This window comes from Diceros bicornis, chromosome 4 (genome assembly GCF_020826845.1).
Source record: "Diceros bicornis minor isolate mBicDic1 chromosome 4, mDicBic1.mat.cur, whole genome shotgun sequence".
Lineage (NCBI taxonomy): Eukaryota > Metazoa > Chordata > Mammalia > Perissodactyla > Rhinocerotidae > Diceros > Diceros bicornis.
This window is the reverse complement of record NC_080743.1, coordinates 54,446,316-54,463,071: the sequence shown is the minus strand read 5'-3', so window position 1 is coordinate 54,463,071 and position 16,756 is coordinate 54,446,316. Positions and strand designations below refer to the sequence as shown.

The window sequence follows — 16,756 nt, the reverse complement described above, 5'->3', positions numbered from 1 at the left end:
AGAGTATTGCGGGAGGCCCTTTCTGAGTCATTGCAGCAAATGAATGGAAGGGGAGATGTCCAGTTGGTTAGGCCTGTAAAACCCCCTCAGCTTCTCCAGTACTCACCTCTGCTGCCACCAACGGAATGAAGGATGGGAGGTCTGACTGCACTGTAAACAAATAATCTGGACTGTTTCTGAAAGAAATGGCAGGGATCCAGGAGTCTCTGCCTCTGGCAGTTCAGGATAGAAACCACACCTTGTTATTCCTGCTTTTTCTAAAATAGCCAGGTAAACTTGGAGTCTGAGCACTCCGGATTCTGGAGAGGTTTGGCCGGGAGCAGTGGGAGAAGGGAAAGGGAGGTGCTTTGAAGGCAGCGAGAGCCCCTGAAATTCGTGAGTCCTGCCATTCTGGCGCTGGGGCACTGAGAAATGGGCTGCCTCGTTGGCCACCTCTCTTTCTGTCTTCCCACTTGTCTTCCTGACATCACTATTTCTTTCCTTAGTTCCTTTCATCTTTTACTTGGAAGGGCCGTGTGTTTTCTCCAGCTGTCCCTGTGACAACTCCCCTCCCTAGCCCCTTCATCATTTCTCCCACAGCCCCGTGTCCCTCCCCATCCTCTTTTCTTCTACCGCCACCGCCCCCCCCCGCCCCCAACAATGGTCTCTCCCGATGCTCAGTGGCGCTGGGGGGGGGGCGGAGGGGGGGGGGAGTGGGCGGAGGCGGGGCCGGAGCGCGTGGTGGCGGGGGGGCAGGTCTGCATTGCCGCTTCTCCTGGTACCCAGAGCAGTCGCTGCTGTTGCCAGCCCCGCGGCCGAGACCCCCGCCCTTACCCGGGACTCCCTTATCGGGGAACCCAGCCCAGGTGAGACCCCTCTCTCAGTCTCTCACCTCCACCCCGCCGCAGGCAGAGCATCTTTGCCTTACCTTGCAGCCATTTTATCCTCCGATGCTTTGCTCGTGGGGAGGGTGACCGTCCCCGCTTTAGGGGTGAGGGGATTGGTGGTGGTTTGAATGGACATTTATTTCAGTTGCTGTGCTGGTCAGTATATATATGTATGATCAGTATATATGTGTATGACATATATACATACATATATACATGATACGGGTGTTTTTCTTTACCTTAGCTAAGTCCCTACTACCCTCCTCAGGTATTACGGGGAGGGGGGGGAGGGCGAGTTGTTAGGTGGGATAGGGTTCCCTAATACACCAATCTCTTCCTCACCTTGGCGCTGCCCCCCCCCCCGCCCCCGCGCGCCTCGTTAATGATAAATGACCTTGGCTGGGGCCAGAGAATGGATGCTGCCTCAGTCTGCTCGCCTGGACTTGGGTGGGCCGGGGGGGGGGGGGGGGGGGGCAGAGAAGGAAGGGAAGGTGAAGGAGGGAGGGAAGGGGAATGAAAAATGGAAATGCTGGGTAGATAGAGATGGTAAACTACCAGGGTTGGGGGCACGGATGGTGTGGGCTGGAGGCTCTTGCTCTGGGGTGAGGGGAAGGGGTGTTGTGTGATGATGGGCACTTGTCCAGCAGCAAGACCAAGTGGGTAAGGGGAGGAGGCGCTCAGCGAGTCGATTGTCAAGTCTAGGGTCTCTTCCCTTATACCAGAGCAGAGGCGAGATGGGGAGGGGGTCGCCGCAAATGCCGGCAGGGGTGGTCTCTATGCCTGCGCGTGTGGAGGTCTCTCCTTGGGTCCCTGCCTCTCTGTATTCCTCCGTGTGCATTCTCAGCTGACACCTTCATCTTTTTTTTTCTCAGCACTGTGGATGCTCCATCTTCCTAACCCTGGGGTGGGCAGTAGAGAGAGGAGGGGCAGCCTTGGCTGTCCTGAGTAGGGGCTGAGGTGGAGGCCGAGGCTCTATTACCCAGCTGTAATGGGGACGGGTACTCCAGCGTCTCCTCCCCCATCATACTCCCACCTCCCCCTCGGTGGATGTTTTGATGAGTGACTACTTCTTAATGACCTTGTCACCTGGGCTAGGGTGGACTGGGGAATCTGGGTGGCCCCAAAGTCAGGGATTTTGATTCGGGGAGCGCTTCTGGACCCCCCTCTTATCCAGGGCTGAGCTAGTTGTCCTGAAAGGAAGCGTTTGCTCAGGAGTCCCCTCAGCCCCCCTCCATCCTCTGCAGAAAATCTCCTGAGCACATTTTTCCCGTCAGGTGAAGCCTGTCAACCTTAAAGGACCATGTAACCCTGAATCTTGTCTCCCTTAACCTCCACCTCTCCAAGTCTTGTCTCTCTCCCACAGGCTTAGCCACCCTGTGCTGCTTTTGGGGCTAAAAATAGCACTGCTCCCTCACCAGCTCAAAGAATTTGTCTTCTTTCTCTCCCTCCTGACCTCCTGGGCTTGTTGGCCCTGGGGAAGCTGGCTGTTGAGCCATCACATCCTGCTGTGGCTCTGGGGGCCTTTTCTACCCTACGTGTACCTCTCAGGGGTAAATAGTGTTAACAAACATAGGGTATGGCGTCTGGTGGGTCCATCTGCCTCCTTCAGGGTTGGTGAGGAGATCCTAGTTGGGAAAGAAAGGAGAAGAAAGCAAACTGTCATGCAGTTTGGGGGATGGTTTGGGTCCTGAACCACAAAGAAAAGAAGGTGACATAGGGGTCACTGGTTCTGGTTATTGTGGTCCACTGCTCACATCTGTCCTGAGGGGCTAAGGCTCTGCTTGCCAGTTCTTCTCTTTGAACCACATAGCACTGCTTACCCCCTTCTACCCGGGCTACTGTGTGTATGTATATGCGTGTGTGACATTTAATGAAGCCCCTGGATGGGTGGGAGCAGAAGGTGGCAGGATATTTTTAGGGGATGATCTCTGATCAGAATCTAGTCCTGCTTCCTCTGCTTCTATGAAGGAAGCTGCGAGGGGCGGGGGTGGTGGTGGGTGGTTCTACTATGCCTCCCTCTAGAGGATGTCTTTTTTGGGGGGGAGGCCCAAGGCCCCCTTCATTCTATACCAGCCTCCTACGCAATGCGGTATTCATGGACTCCTTTTTCCTTGACTTCTGGAGGAGGAGCAGAAAGGATTAAGGGGGATTAGGAAGGGATCCCCTGGAGGAATGAGGTGTGACCATAGACCTTAGACCTCCATGTTGGAAATGTATATGTCTGACCAGTCATTTCCGTTCCCACCCCCACCAGTGAAAGGCGGCCCTTGTATGATGTCCTGAAGGAAGGTGGCAGCAGCCAGTCATCACCTCTTTCTTAGCTTTTGATCTGCCCTCTTCTCCATGACCTCAGGTTCCAGGTCTCCCCTTTTTTGAGTCTTCCCTTGCTTGTCTGGAGGGAGACAGTGTGGACCAACCTGCTGGAATTAGTTTGAATACAGGCGGAGGGGTCTTGAGACTCTGTTTTGGGAGGATACTAGGCAAAAGCATCTAAGTATGACCCCCGGCTTTTCCCTTGCTGCTTCCTGCTTCTTTCACATTTTTCCATCTAATAGGAAGGAAGGAAACTAATATTTATAGAATTTTTACTGTAAGATTAAATTCTCACATCGATTCAGAGAAATAGAGATTATTATCCCTAATTTAAATATAAAGGGGGCTGGCCCCGTGGCATAGCAGTTAAGTGCCTGCTCGCCGCTGCTGGCGGCCCGGGTTCGGATCCTGGGCGTGCAGCAACATACCGCTTGTCAGTCAGGCCATGCTGTGGCAGCGTCCCACACAAAGTGGAGGAAGATGAACATGGATGTTAGCTCAGGGCCAGTCTTCCTCAGCAAAAAGAGGAGGATTAGTGTGGATGTTAGCTCAAGGCTGATCTCCTCACTAAATAAATAAATAAATAAATAAATAAATAAATAAATAAATATAAGGACACTGAGGCTTAGGGAAGTTAAGTAACCTGCCAAGATCAGTTAGTAAGTAAATGGCAGAGCTGAGATTTCAACTTAGGTTGTGTAACTGCCATGTGCTTTGCACTAAACCAGCTTTCTCTTTGCCAGTATCCCTTTCTGCTGCTCACACTAAAGAGCATCCAGAGGTGACTTTCGTTCTGTGGTCTTATGAGGGAGTAGAGGGTATCTCACTATATTATTGTCACCACAAGGAGTAATAACTAATATTTATTCATCATTTTTTCTATGCCAGGTACTATGGTAAGGAGCTTATACACATTACGTCATTTAATCCTTACTTTCCCCTTCTTAAATAAGATGAAACTGAGGCTTGGATGTTCAGAAACATACCCATGGTTCCTTAGCTAGTAAGTGCTGAAGGAGGAAGTCAAACCCAATCTGTCTGACTCTGGAAGCCGAGCTTTTACCCACTGGGCTATGTTGGGAGAAGACTCTTCCTTGTGAGGCCTGTAAACATGCAACCTGAGGGAAGGACTATGGAAGCCCCACCTTCAGATGCCAGCAGTGGACTGAAGGCAACAGGTTGAAGGACTTGGTCCTCCTTCTGCACATTCTCCCCAAGCTCTGCCCCCAGTAAGAAATCCAGACCAGACTAGAGGAGGGAATTCTGGTTTCTCATATTTCCTGTTTTGTTCTTTGCAGGTTGGTGGTAAAGCAAGGGGTCTGATCTTGATGGGGGTTAGCAGAAAGGCTCTGGATAGGTGGCTGTGACTCTGGAGCAAATTCCATGGGTGTAGTCTCCAAGGTCAAAGTAAGAGGGCTTATACGGAATGACCCACAGTTGGCCCAGACAGTCATCTCCTTTTTTTTTTTTTTTTTTTTGTGAGGAGATCAGCCCTGAGCTAACATCCGCCAATCCTCCTCTTTTTTTGCTAAGGAAGACGGCCCTGGGCTAACATCGGTGCCTATCTTCCTCCACTTTATATGGGACGCCGCCACAGCATGGTTTACCAAGCAGTGCGTCGGTGTGCGCCCGGGATCCGAACCAGCGAACCCCGGGCCGCCGCAGCGGAGCGCGCGCACTTAACCGCCTGCGCCACCGGGCCGGCCCCCAGTCATCTCCTTTTGAGTGAGGGCTTGAAGCAAGGAGATCATCTCTGTATCACATGGTCCCAGTGGGGCTCTGGGTCAACAGGAGGTCTACATTGGCCTTCTTCACCATCTTAGTTCTCACAACCTCTTTTTTCTCCCTCTTATTTTTCCTAGATCTCCAGAGGCTCCTGGAAGAGAAGTAGGCGGCCTTTCCTGAGTTATCCTGGCTCCCCAGCTTAGCACCCCCCAACCTGGCTCCCCCTCCCCTTCCCTTTCCCCCATCCCTTCTCTCCCTTCCCCATGCACCCAACTGAACTGAGTATAGGCCAAAGCTCCTCTCCCTCCTTTATCCTCCCAGACACTCACTGGCCACGTCCTATTTTCTCCTCTTCTGAACCCAAAGATACTCAAACACACTTCATCTCAGTAACTGGGGGAGGGATCTTTCTAACTCCACGAGTCCTTGAGCAAAAGCTGGATAAGGATCAGGGCGTGGGGGAGATCCAGTGAAGTGTTCCCAAAGCCCCATCATGGAAGAGGGCTTCAGAGACCGGGCAGCTTTCATCCGTGGGGCCAAAGACATTGCCAAGGAAGTCAAGAAGCATGCAGCCAAAAAGGTGGTGAAGGGCCTGGACAGAGTCCAGGATGAATATTCCCGCAGATCCTACTCCCGCTTTGAGGAGGAGGAGGATGATGATGACTTCCCTGCCCCTGCTGATGGCTATTACCGTGGGGAAGGGGCCCAGGACGAGGAGGAAGGTGGCGCATCTAGTGATGCTACTGAGGGCCATGATGAGGATGATGAGATCTACGAGGGGGAATATCAGGGCATCCCCCGGGCAGAGTCTGGGGGCAAAGGCGAGCGGATGGCAGATGGGGCACCCCTGGCTGGAGTGAGGGGCAGCTTGGGTGATGGGGAGGGCCCCCCTGGGGGCCTAGGGGAGGCACAACGGCGGAAAGAACGGGAAGAACTGGCCCAGCAGTATGAAGCCATCCTCCGAGAGTGTGGCCACGGCCGCTTCCAGTGGACACTCTATTTCGTGCTTGGTCTGGCGCTGATGGCTGATGGTGTCGAGATCTTTGTGGTGGGATTCGTGCTGCCCAGTGCTGAGAAAGACATGTGCCTGTCTGACTCCAACAAAGGCATGCTGGGTAAGACAGATTGGGGGGCCACTCCAGCCCTGTCCTGCCCCAAACTCTGGAAACATCCCTGTTTCTGAGAACTACTCTTGTCCTCACCACTGGGCTCCCTAGGACCCTGCTCCCAAGATGTCCCCAGACGGCTTAGGGTTCCTCTGCACACTCTCCCTTCACACCCCACCCCCCCCCCCTTGGGGTTGGGTCTTAGTGAGGTTGTTTGTGCGAGGAGCCTGGGGGAGGGCAGCTGGGCTGGGGCTTGGGCCAGTGGTTGGGTGGTGGTCTGCTTAGTTAGTTTTGCAGGAGGTGGCCATGGTGGGATGGGTCCCATTTAATGTTTCTTCAGAGCCTTCCCTCTTGTTATCTTTCTCCCTTTCCCTGATTAGGGGAATGAGAAGTCAATATCCACTCCCTGGTTTAAATGGGGAGGGTGAGTTTGGGGTGGTGGGTGTAACGGAAGAATCCTGGGCCTTCAACCAGAGAAGCTGGTTACACTTGTTCTCAGTCAGCCTTGGGAGTGTTCAGGGGTTAGCGAGGGTTTTTAACGGTCCTTCCTGATGGGGACCCTGAGGGAGGAACCCCCCTAGACTCAATCAGAAAGGATCTAGGTCTTGTTCTGCCACCAAGTTGCCATGAGACCTTGGGCAGGTTTCTTCTCCCTGGGGCTTGGCTTAGGCATGGGTAAAATGCAGAGTTTGGAGTAAATGATTTTTAAGATCAATTCCAGCTCTGAATTTTATGAAGGAAGTGAGAAACAGGAGAGTTTTAGGACCAGGAGTATTGGAGCTGGAAGGAGTAAAGGAAGGATTTTGTGTGTGGGATTTCCTAGAAGGATTGAAGGAATGGAACTGCTTTCCCAGGTAACGTTAAGAGACACCTCCTGCAGCTTTGAGGGCATCAAGGCAGAGAGGATAGAGGGGACCCTGGGAGGGGCTGGGAATCTAGGCAGATCCATTCCTCATTCCAGGAAAGCCAGAGATGAGGGTGTCGTGTGTGTGTGTGTGTGTGTGTGTCACAGAGAGCAAGAGAGTGAGCAAGAGAGAGCGAGAGGGAGGGAAAGAGGAGAATTCTGGGGTTCTCCCGTATCTGCATTCCCCCCTTTGAACCCCCAGCTTGCAGAGATGGCCAACATCTTTGCTCACACAATTCATCTTCTCTCACTTGCTCTCATCTCTGGGTAGACTAGCTTCTAGAAGTCCTTCAGATCCTTGTTCCATTTTGCACAGGTTCAGCTCATTTAATGTTCAGTGAGTGGGAGAATTGAAGTGTGTCTGCTCATACCCCTTCTGCCTCTGTTTTCCTCCTTCCAGGCCTCATCGTCTACCTGGGCATGATGGTGGGAGCCTTCCTCTGGGGAGGTCTGGCTGATCGGTTGGGTCGGAGACAGTGTCTGCTCATCTCACTCTCAGTCAACAGCGTCTTCGCCTTTTTCTCCTCTTTCGTCCAGGGTTATGGCACTTTCCTCTTCTGCCGCCTCCTTTCTGGGGTTGGGTGAGTGTCCTCCTCCTAAGCTCCCAGAAAGCAGGACTGCGCCTTGGTCACTGTCATATCTCTAGGGCCCAGCACAGTGCCAGGCACATCAGATGCACTTCAGATACATATGAGTTGAACGAATGAATTCCTTTCTCCTCTCACCATCTTCAGGCCAGCTTCTCCTTGTCCAGGACCTGTCTACTGCTTGTCCTGAATGCCATTCCATGTCTGGTCCACTCCTGAGTCCTCCACCCCACCATCTAGTTCCATTCTGAGCCTGGCTCCAAGAAGAGGCCTAGTGGGTCTCAGCCTCACCTCTGGGCCCCTGTGGGCTCTTGAGTTACCCCCTTCCCAGAGTCTAGTATTCCCTGCATTCAACCACAGACCTTGCTAATACCCCTAGCTGCCAGAACTCTGCAGCCTTGACCCACCCCACTCCTACATTTCTACCTGCATGCATGCTCTGCCTTGTTTCCAAACTCTTTTCTGGCCTGCTCCCATTTACCTGCCCTCAGGACCCCTGTTTGCTCATCTTTGCTCTTTAAGGGTTTCCCTTCTTTTCTGTAATTATCTTCCTTCCCTTCCAACTCTGTAGTCTTCTTCAAGATTCCATGTTTCCTCCCTTTCCCTGAGACCTGTCTGCCTATTTCCCAAGGTCCCAAGGATGGGTGCTTGATGGCTGGTGGTGAGGGAGCTTGTAGGGCACTGTGTGTGAGAAGAAGTCTCTATGAAAAGGTCTGGAAGATGAAACGGACTTGTGGATCCAGAGCACTGGGGCAGGGGATCAGGAATATGGCCATTTTCCAATGCTGAGTTCTTGCAATGCCCTCCAGGATTGGAGGGTCCATCCCCATTGTCTTCTCCTATTTCTCGGAGTTTCTGGCCCAGGAGAAACGTGGGGAGCATTTGAGCTGGCTCTGCATGTTTTGGATGATTGGCGGAGTGTACGCAGCTGCTATGGCCTGGGCCATCATCCCCCACTATGGTGAGCAGCCCCCAGGGAATGCACCCCAAACTCTCTCTCCTTTCCTGTGCTCCCTGTGGTGGAGCCCCCAGCCTCTGGCCTCTCTACTGATGCTGTGACTCTCCCTGCCAGGGTGGAGCTTTCAGATGGGGTCTGCTTACCAGTTCCACAGCTGGAGGGTCTTTGTCCTTGTCTGCGCCTTTCCTTCTGTGTTTGCCATCGGGGCTCTGACCACACAGCCTGAGAGTCCCCGCTTCTTCCTGGAGGTGAATGGGGCTGGGGGGGAGGGCAGCAGGGGCTCCTCTGTTCAAACACCCTCTGTGGGTTTGGTTTGATCATATGTGGTTACCTTCCTTCCTCACAGGGTCCATACTCCTTCCTCACAGGGTCTGTACTCCTGGGGACTTCATCTTGCTTCCTTTGTCTTGCAATATATCTCCAGAAGGGTTCTGTGGGTGGAGAAACCAGGGGACCTGTTCACCCATGGGTGGCTTAAGACTTTTCAGGCAGGGGCCCTGGCCCTGGCCCTGACTTTACAGCTCAAGAGAAGTTTCTACCCCGTACTCCTCCCCACTGCCTTCCCGGCTATATCTTGGTCCAGCAGGGTTAGGATGCTGCCCCTTCTCTGACTACGTACTTGCCCATCATCATCCTTCCCCTTGTTTTCAGTTTTCTCTTTCCATTGTACCAGGGGATCCCTAGGACCTGTGCTTGTGTCTGTCTCCTGGACTCCCCCCACTCTTGCCCAAGTCTGGTTATGTCCTGCTGTACCCCCACTTAGGGCTTTTTCAGAGTGGGTGTCAGATGTGTCCATAGGTCATGGGTTGAGGTGGGAGACTTTTTGTGTCCTATGACTCTAGGCACCAGGTTTGAGGGAGGGAGTCTATAACCTTGGGTCAAGGAGGGACTAACCTAGATGTGAGGATTGTGTCTATGGCTCTAGAATGGGAAGCACGATGAGGCCTGGATGGTGCTGAAGCAAGTTCATGACACCAACATGCGAGCCAAGGGGCATCCTGAGCGCGTCTTCTCAGTAAGCCACAGCCCTCCCCTCAGTTCTCCAAGCCGCTGCAGCCCCAGCCCCACCTGGCCCCTCTCTGGATACCCCCCCGCCCCCACCTTCCTAGGCATCTCCGACCACATTCTCCCTCAACGAGAGCTCTCAGGGTATCATATCTACCCCCGCCTCCCATTTTGCTACTGCAAGAGAAACTGAGGCACCAGGAAGGGGTTGGGAAATATAGACTGTGTGACTGCTCACCTCTTCTCTTGACCCTAGGTAACCCACATTAAGACAATTCATCAGGAGGATGAGTTGATTGAGATCCAGTCAGACACAGGGACCTGGTACCAGCGCTGGGGGGTCCGGGCCTTGAGCTTGGGAGGACAGGTAATGGGGGATGGGATGGTGGAGAGACAGAAGGAAATGGGAGAGGTGGAGAGGAAAGCAGGGCTCGCGCCTGTGTGTGGGAGTGATGGGTGAACCGAAGGGAGGTGGTAGGGCAGAAAAATGGGGATCTGGGAGTGCTAGAAGTTAGTGCAGCCACTGCCTGACTTTGTTCTGTTCTGCCTAGGTTTGGGGGAATTTCCTCTCTTGTTTTGGTCCAGAATATCGACGCATCACTCTGATGATGATGGGTGTGTGGTTTACCATGTCATTCAGGTGAGGAGGTGGGTGGCGCTGGTGGTATGTGGTGGATGTCATGGTGTGTGGGTTGGGAGAGAGGTGGAGAAAATGGAAATGAAGGGGGCAAATAATGAGGGAAGGTGCTGTTCAGAGCCCCTCTGATCCTCCACCCTGCTCCTCTACTTCATTCACTAATCCAACAAACTTATATTACAGGCTGAACAGTATTAAGTTTCTGTTCTGTGCCAGGTACTGTGCTGGGGTGAAATAGAAGTGGTCCCAGTCCTCATGGAGTTTACATCTTGGTCAGGGAGCTAGACAAAACTAGCTGTAAAGCAGTGTGATGAGTGCCACAGTGGGGGAAGTACAAAGTGCTCTGGGAGCATATGGGGAGCCTTCCCAGCCCAGGGGTGGGGTAGGGTTCTGAGTCCTAAAGGACGAACGGGAGACAGGCTGAGGGTGGGATGGGGAGACTGTTTTAGGCAGAGGGAAGAGCAAATGCCTGGGAGATAAGAAAGAGTATAATGGATGGGCTAGAAGAATCTAAAGTCCCCCAAGACCCACAGCAGTTGGTGAAGGGAGGAGTCGTGAGAGATGGGGCTGGAGAGGTGAGCAAGGTCCTGACATGGGCTGATCCTCTATTTCCCCCTCATTCTGGACTGCCTGGTTCTGATCCCTGAGGCCTGTCTGATTCTATCACTCTTGACTCTTCAGCTACTATGGCCTGACTGTCTGGTTTCCCGACATGATCCGCCATCTCCAGGCGGTGGACTACGCAGCCCGCACCAAAGTGTTCCCTGGGGAACGTGTAGAGCATGTGACTTTTAACTTCACCTTGGAGAATCAGATCCACCGAGGGGGACAGTACTTCAATGACAAGTATGTGGGGACTTTTACACTTCACTCCTCCCTTGTCCTTTCTACCCTTGTCTCTTTTATGAGTCTGGGAGTTTGGAGACAAAGTGTTTTGGCACAAACACCCGTAGTTTCTCCTCAATGCTGCAGCTTCCCATTACTTCTCTAAGGGAATGAGTCTTGAGGAGGGTGTGAGGATGAGGGGACAGTGTCTCTCACCATCCTGGCCTCACAGGTTCATTGGGCTGCGTCTGAAGTCAGTGTCCTTTGAGGACTCCCTATTTGAGGAGTGTTATTTTGAGGATGTTACTTCCAGCAACACGTTTTTCCGCAACTGTACGTTCATCAACACCGTGTTCTACAACACTGGTAAGGTGGCATGGCGGTGGCTGTCAGACGAAAGGGTGGGGTGGACCTTGAGGAGGGGAGAAGGAACCTTCCTCATTCCCTAGCTCAGGGTTCTGAGGCTGAGCTTTCTGGAGCCTTAGAGGAAGAGTTATGGGAGCCTATTAGCTACTACCAATAATTCCAAAAATCTAATGGAAATTGAACACTTTTCTGTGATAGAATATCTGACAAAAACATCAAGTTTCTTTGCCTTTGGCTGGAATTAAAATGACTCTGCAGTGATATTAATGCACTTTTGAAGAGGGAAAAAATCATAAAAACAGGGTCCTTGGGAAAAACAAAAACAGTAAAAGTGATATTTTGTGGGGAAAAGATTGGGAATCATTGCATTAGTCCATTTCTTTACAGTGATTCTCAAACTATATGGACATGAAATGCTGGTGTGTGAGCTAGACTGAGGTTTCCTACCTCTAAATGGAGTACTGGGTGAGCTTTGCACCTTGCAGTAAAAAATAATGGGTAGGACTTTTAATGATTTTTAGTATTTTTCTCAGCAATTTTTCCTAAACCCATGGCACTGCTACTGCTTATAGTTAGCTAGGGTAGACAAAAAGAATGAACCAGAAGCAAAGACTATTAATGAAGAAACTTGGAAACAGCCAGTCACACTGTTTCATTTGATAGGCCTTGGTCATTTTCTGCTGTAAAGGTTCCTGGTTCCTATGGTGATATAATTGAATGTTTTGCAATAAGTGCGCTGAATGACTTTGAGAGCCCTCACTGCTGAAGGCAGAGCCTTCAAAGCAGAGCCCTGAGCCATAAGCAGGAGCTGCCTCCTGCTCACATTTGCTGTGACCACCTGCCTGTCTTGGCCTTCGCCCCCAGACCTGTTTGAGTACAAGTTTGTGAACAGCCGTCTGGTGAACAGCACATTCCTGCACAACAAAGAGGGCTGCCCACTAGACGTGACAGGGACGGGCGAAGGCGCCTACATGGTGTACTTTGTCAGCTTCTTGGGGACACTGGCTGTGCTTCCTGGGAATATCGTGTCTGCTCTGCTCATGGACAAGATTGGCAGGCTCCGAATGCTTGGTAAGGGGGAGAGGCTGGGTGGTGTGTCAGAACTGATCAGGGGGCCGGGGGCGGATGGAGGATGTCAACAGGCTTCTCACCTTAGTCTGTGGAAGAACTTGGCCAGAGAAGTTTCTCTCTCTCGTGTCTTCTGCTTAGGGGGTGGTTGTAGGATGGGGTGGGGCCTGCCATGGAAGCTCCTCTCAGGGGCAAAGGAGGCAGACAGAACAGCAAGTGGTTGAGCCCAGGCTTTGAGGTTATGGGTTTTGAATCTCAGCTCCAGCCCCTACCTTGGGCAAATTCCTGAAGCTCTCTGAGCCCGGCTGTTTCATCTGCAACATGGGGGTGATGATAGTACCTGCCTCATAGGGTTAACATAATTAGATCAATGCACGTAAAGCATCGAATTGCTTGGCCCATAGCTGGCACTGAAGAAATTGTTGGTGCTGATATTATTAATAAAAAGACAACGATAGGGTTGTGGTATAGCGGCCCTGTGGTATAGCGGTTAAGTGCGCGTGCTTCACTGCTGGCCGCCCAGGGTTCGGATCCCGGGCGCGCACCGATGCACCGCTTGTCAGGCCATGATGTGGCAGTGTCCCACATAAAGTGGAGGAAGATCCGCATGGATGTTAGCTCAGGGCCAGTCTTCCTGAGCAAAAAGAGGAGGATTAGCATGGATTTTAGCTCAGGGCTGATCTTCCTCACACACACACAAAAAAGACAATTATAAAGGAAGTTGGGGATGAGTGAAAAGGCTTCTTTTTGGGAAGCCTTGAGAAAAAGAGAATTTCATCCTGGGCTGCCCTCAACGCTGCTTGATGGGACAGGGTGGGTTGTGGATGGGTTTCACTGTGGCCAGGCTCATGCTGCTCTCTCCTTTCCTGGCTCCAGCTGGCTCCAGCGTGATGTCCTGTGTCTCCTGCTTCTTCCTGTCTTTCGGGAACAGCGAGTCAGCCATGATCGCTCTGCTCTGCCTTTTTGGGGGGGTCAGCATTGCATCCTGGAACGCGCTGGACGTGTTGACTGTTGAACTCTACCCCTCGGACAAGAGGTAGTCGGAGTGTGGTAGGGGCAGGGCACCAGGTTTAGGGCCTAGAGAGCAGGGGAGAAGTGGGGTGAGGAAGGGGGCTGAATGGGAAAGGCGTCTTTAGGGGTAAAAGGGTGCACATTCCCATTGAGTTTCTCCTCTAAAAGCCGGTAGTTTTTGTGTTCACTCCTTGAAGTCTTAACTATTAATCTCATTTTTTGGTCTCCTTTCTCCCTTGCCTTCCAATGTATCTTTATTCCTTGATGTGCCTCCCTCACTTCTCTGATCTCTCTGTCCTTTCTTCTCCCTCTTGGACACTGCCTGCCATCCCTGCTTCACTTCCCTGCCTACCCACCCTTCCCCCACATCCTCCCCTGCCTCTTCCTTTGTCTCCCTCCTGGGCGGGGCCCCTCCCTGCTGCCTGCTGCGCTGGGGGACTCCTGAGCAGGACCACAGCCTTCGGCTTCCTGAATGCCCTGTGTAAGCTGGCAGCTGTGCTGGGGATCAGCATCTTTACATCCTTTGTGGGAATCACCAAGGCTGCTCCCATCCTCTTTGCCTCAGCTGCCCTGGCCCTCGGTAGTTCTCTGGCCCTGAAGCTGCCTGAGACCCGGGGACAGGTGCTGCAGTGAAGGGGTCTCTGGGGCTTTGGGGGTGGCAGGCACACTGTGAGACCAACAATTTCTTCCCCCTCCCTGCCCTGCCATCCTGGCCCCCAGAGCCCTCACTCCCCACTCCCCTGTGTTTGGTGTCTTAGCCGTGTGTGCGTGCGCGTGTGCATGTGTGTGACCCCGGGGGCAGGGACTACAGAGAAGTCTCCTTCATCCCTGTTTTGGGATGCAGCTCCACTCCCCACCTCCTACCACCCTCGACTTTGTACAGGAGAAGGCTTGGCTCCACCCTTCTCCCCCAGTGTTAGTGAGGGGCCCGTGTTCTTCCCGGCTCCAGGGGCTCCAGAAAGGGCTTCCTGCCTTCCCCTTCATTCCTTTTGCCTAGGCCCTGGTGAAACCACGGGCATATGGTTATGCGGGGGGCTGGGGCCTGGTGTAGACCACGGACCAAAAGAACTTCTTAGAGTCAGAAGGGCCTTGGGTGCCCTCTCACACCTCCTGTTGGATGCTGGGGGAGTAGCAATAAACCTCAGCCCCCTGGCCTCCACTTCCCCCTCAATTTGGGCTATAAGTAAGAAGCCTAAATTTTATGAAATTAGCTTTCTGATTCTTATTTATTTATATATTAAGTTCTGAGGCAGCTCAGCAGGACTGTGTGTGTGAATGCGTGTGTACACTTATGTATGTGTGTGTATGTGCTGTGGGGCAGGGGTGTCACTATACTGTCCTAAAATACAAGCCAAGGGTAATTTCTGTGGACACACACACAACCCTGCCTCCCATAGTACCTCCCCTAATCTTGTTTCTGTGCCGGGCTTGGGAGGGAGGAGCGCTAGGCCAGGCTGGGATAAGAGTCCCACAGTCTAGGGATTTCTGAGGGCAACTGATAAGGTCCACCTTCTCCCCTCTTGAGAAGCACAGGCCTCATCTGGAGTGAGAGGCTCCACCTACTATAGCACAGACAGGAAGAGCACAACTGCCCTCCCACCCCAACCTGTCCCCTCACAGGCAGGGGAGCAGGAGAGGGAAAGAAACCAGGCATATGGTCAAACCAGCAGATCAAAAAGCACAAGGAGCTGGGGCAGGGGCAAGAAGCAGGGGCCCTCCTGGCAATTCCTTTAAAGTGGGAAGAGGTTGGGCAGTAAGCCAGGGACCCCTAATGCAGGGAGCAGAAGCCTCAGTTTCCCCATCTCACCCTTTCCACACAGTGGCTCCTGAAGGTTAAGCTGCCCCTGCCCTACCATACTCCGTGTGGCTGCTTTCTTCGGTGCCCACTCTCCTCCCATCGTAGCTGTGATGTGTTGTAGTTTTTAGCTGTTTGTAAAATGTTAAAAAAAAAAGTGAAAACAAGAACAAAAAAAGAAAATCCAAATTAACTCTCCTCATGCTGCGTCTGGTGCCCCACCCTATGGTCACTCCCCCCATTTTGTAACACTGAACCAGGTGGTGACTGTTTAACTCTTTGGTGTCTGTGCTCAAAGGACTGCCTTCTCCTCCAGTGCCCAGTGTATGAGTGTGTGCCCTTTCCTCACCTTTCACTTGCTGGACGCAGCCCTCTCCCTGCACCCCCTGGAGGGACCCATCCATCTCCCTTGCCCTCCTGGGGAACCCTAAACCCAACTCCATTGATGTGAAAAATGAAATGAAAAATATTGATGAAAAATAAAAAGGAAACAAATCCTTAAAATCCGAAATGGCTATGTCTGCTTATTTGCCTCTGTACCTACATCCAACTCTGTTCTGCCTCCTTATAGTCCTGGGAGGGGAAGATGGTGAGATGGAAAAACAACTCTCTCTCCAAACTGAAGGCCAGAATAATAGGATGCATCACATTTACTTCCTAAACTGGCCTCTCAACCCTGCCCTATCCACTTCTACAGATGGAGGGCGCTCTCAGTCTCCCAGATTTGACAACCTGGGGGCAATGTCCTACAACTCAATAGCAAAAAAAACTAACAACCTGATTAAAAAATAGGCCAAGGACTTGAAAAGCTATTTCCCCAAAGAAGACATACAAATAGCCAACAGGTATATGAAAAAATGCTCAATGTCACTAATCATCAGGAAAATACAAATCAAAACCACAATGAGATATATCAGTTCACACCTGTCAGGATGGCTATTACCAAAAAAACAAAAGACGAAAAGTGTTGGCAAGGACGTGAAGAAATAGGAACGCGTGCACATTGTTGGTGGGAATGCAAAATGGTACAGCTGCTCTGGAAAAGAATATGGAGGTTTTTCAAAAAAGTAAAAATAGAACTACCATATGATCCAGCAATCCTGCTTCTGGGTATTTATCCAAAAGAATTGAAATCAGGATCTTGGAGAGATATTAGCACTCTCATGTTCATTGCAGCACTATACACAATAGCTAAGATGTGGAAGCAACCTAAATGTCCATCCACAGATGAATGGATAAAGACAATGTATATACATACAGTGGAATACTATTTAGCCTTAAAAAAGGAAATTAGGCAATATGTGACAACATGGATGAAACCATGAGGACATTATGCTAAGTGAAATAAGCCAGTCACAGAAAGACAACTACTACATGATTCCACTTGTGAGGTATCTAAAACAGTCAAATTCATAGACTCAAAGAGTGGAATGGTGGTTGCCAGGGGCTGGGGGTAGAAAATGGGGAGTTACTAATCAACAGGCATAAAGCTTCAGTTAAGCAAGATGAAAAAGCTCTAGAGATTTGTTGTCCAACAGTGTACTTATAGTCAATGATAATGTATGGTACACTTAAACATTTAAGAGGATA

At 51.6% G+C, this 16,756-nt stretch overlaps 1 protein-coding gene across 2 annotated transcripts; it reads left to right on the top strand.

The window, feature by feature from the left end:
- The first annotated feature begins 175 nt into the window (after positions 1–175).
- SV2A (synaptic vesicle glycoprotein 2A) lies at positions 176–15,699 on the top strand. Of its 2 annotated transcripts, none has more exons than XM_058539014.1 (13): positions 176–270; positions 5,042–6,019; positions 7,315–7,495; positions 8,311–8,462; positions 8,574–8,707; positions 9,385–9,474; positions 9,721–9,831; positions 10,016–10,104; positions 10,783–10,947; positions 11,159–11,292; positions 12,157–12,363; positions 13,237–13,396; positions 13,821–15,699. In XM_058539014.1, the coding sequence occupies exons 2-13, from the start codon at positions 5,398–5,400 to the stop codon at positions 14,002–14,004; spliced, it is 2,229 nt and encodes a 742-aa protein (XP_058394997.1). In that variant the 5' UTR covers positions 176–270; positions 5,042–5,397; the 3' UTR covers positions 14,005–15,699. The 2 variants fall into 2 exon arrangements, with proteins under 2 accessions (XP_058394997.1, XP_058394996.1); XM_058539013.1 differs by lacking the exon at positions 176–270 and adding an exon at positions 742–845.
- The last annotated feature ends 1,057 nt before the right edge of the window (positions 15,700–16,756 follow it).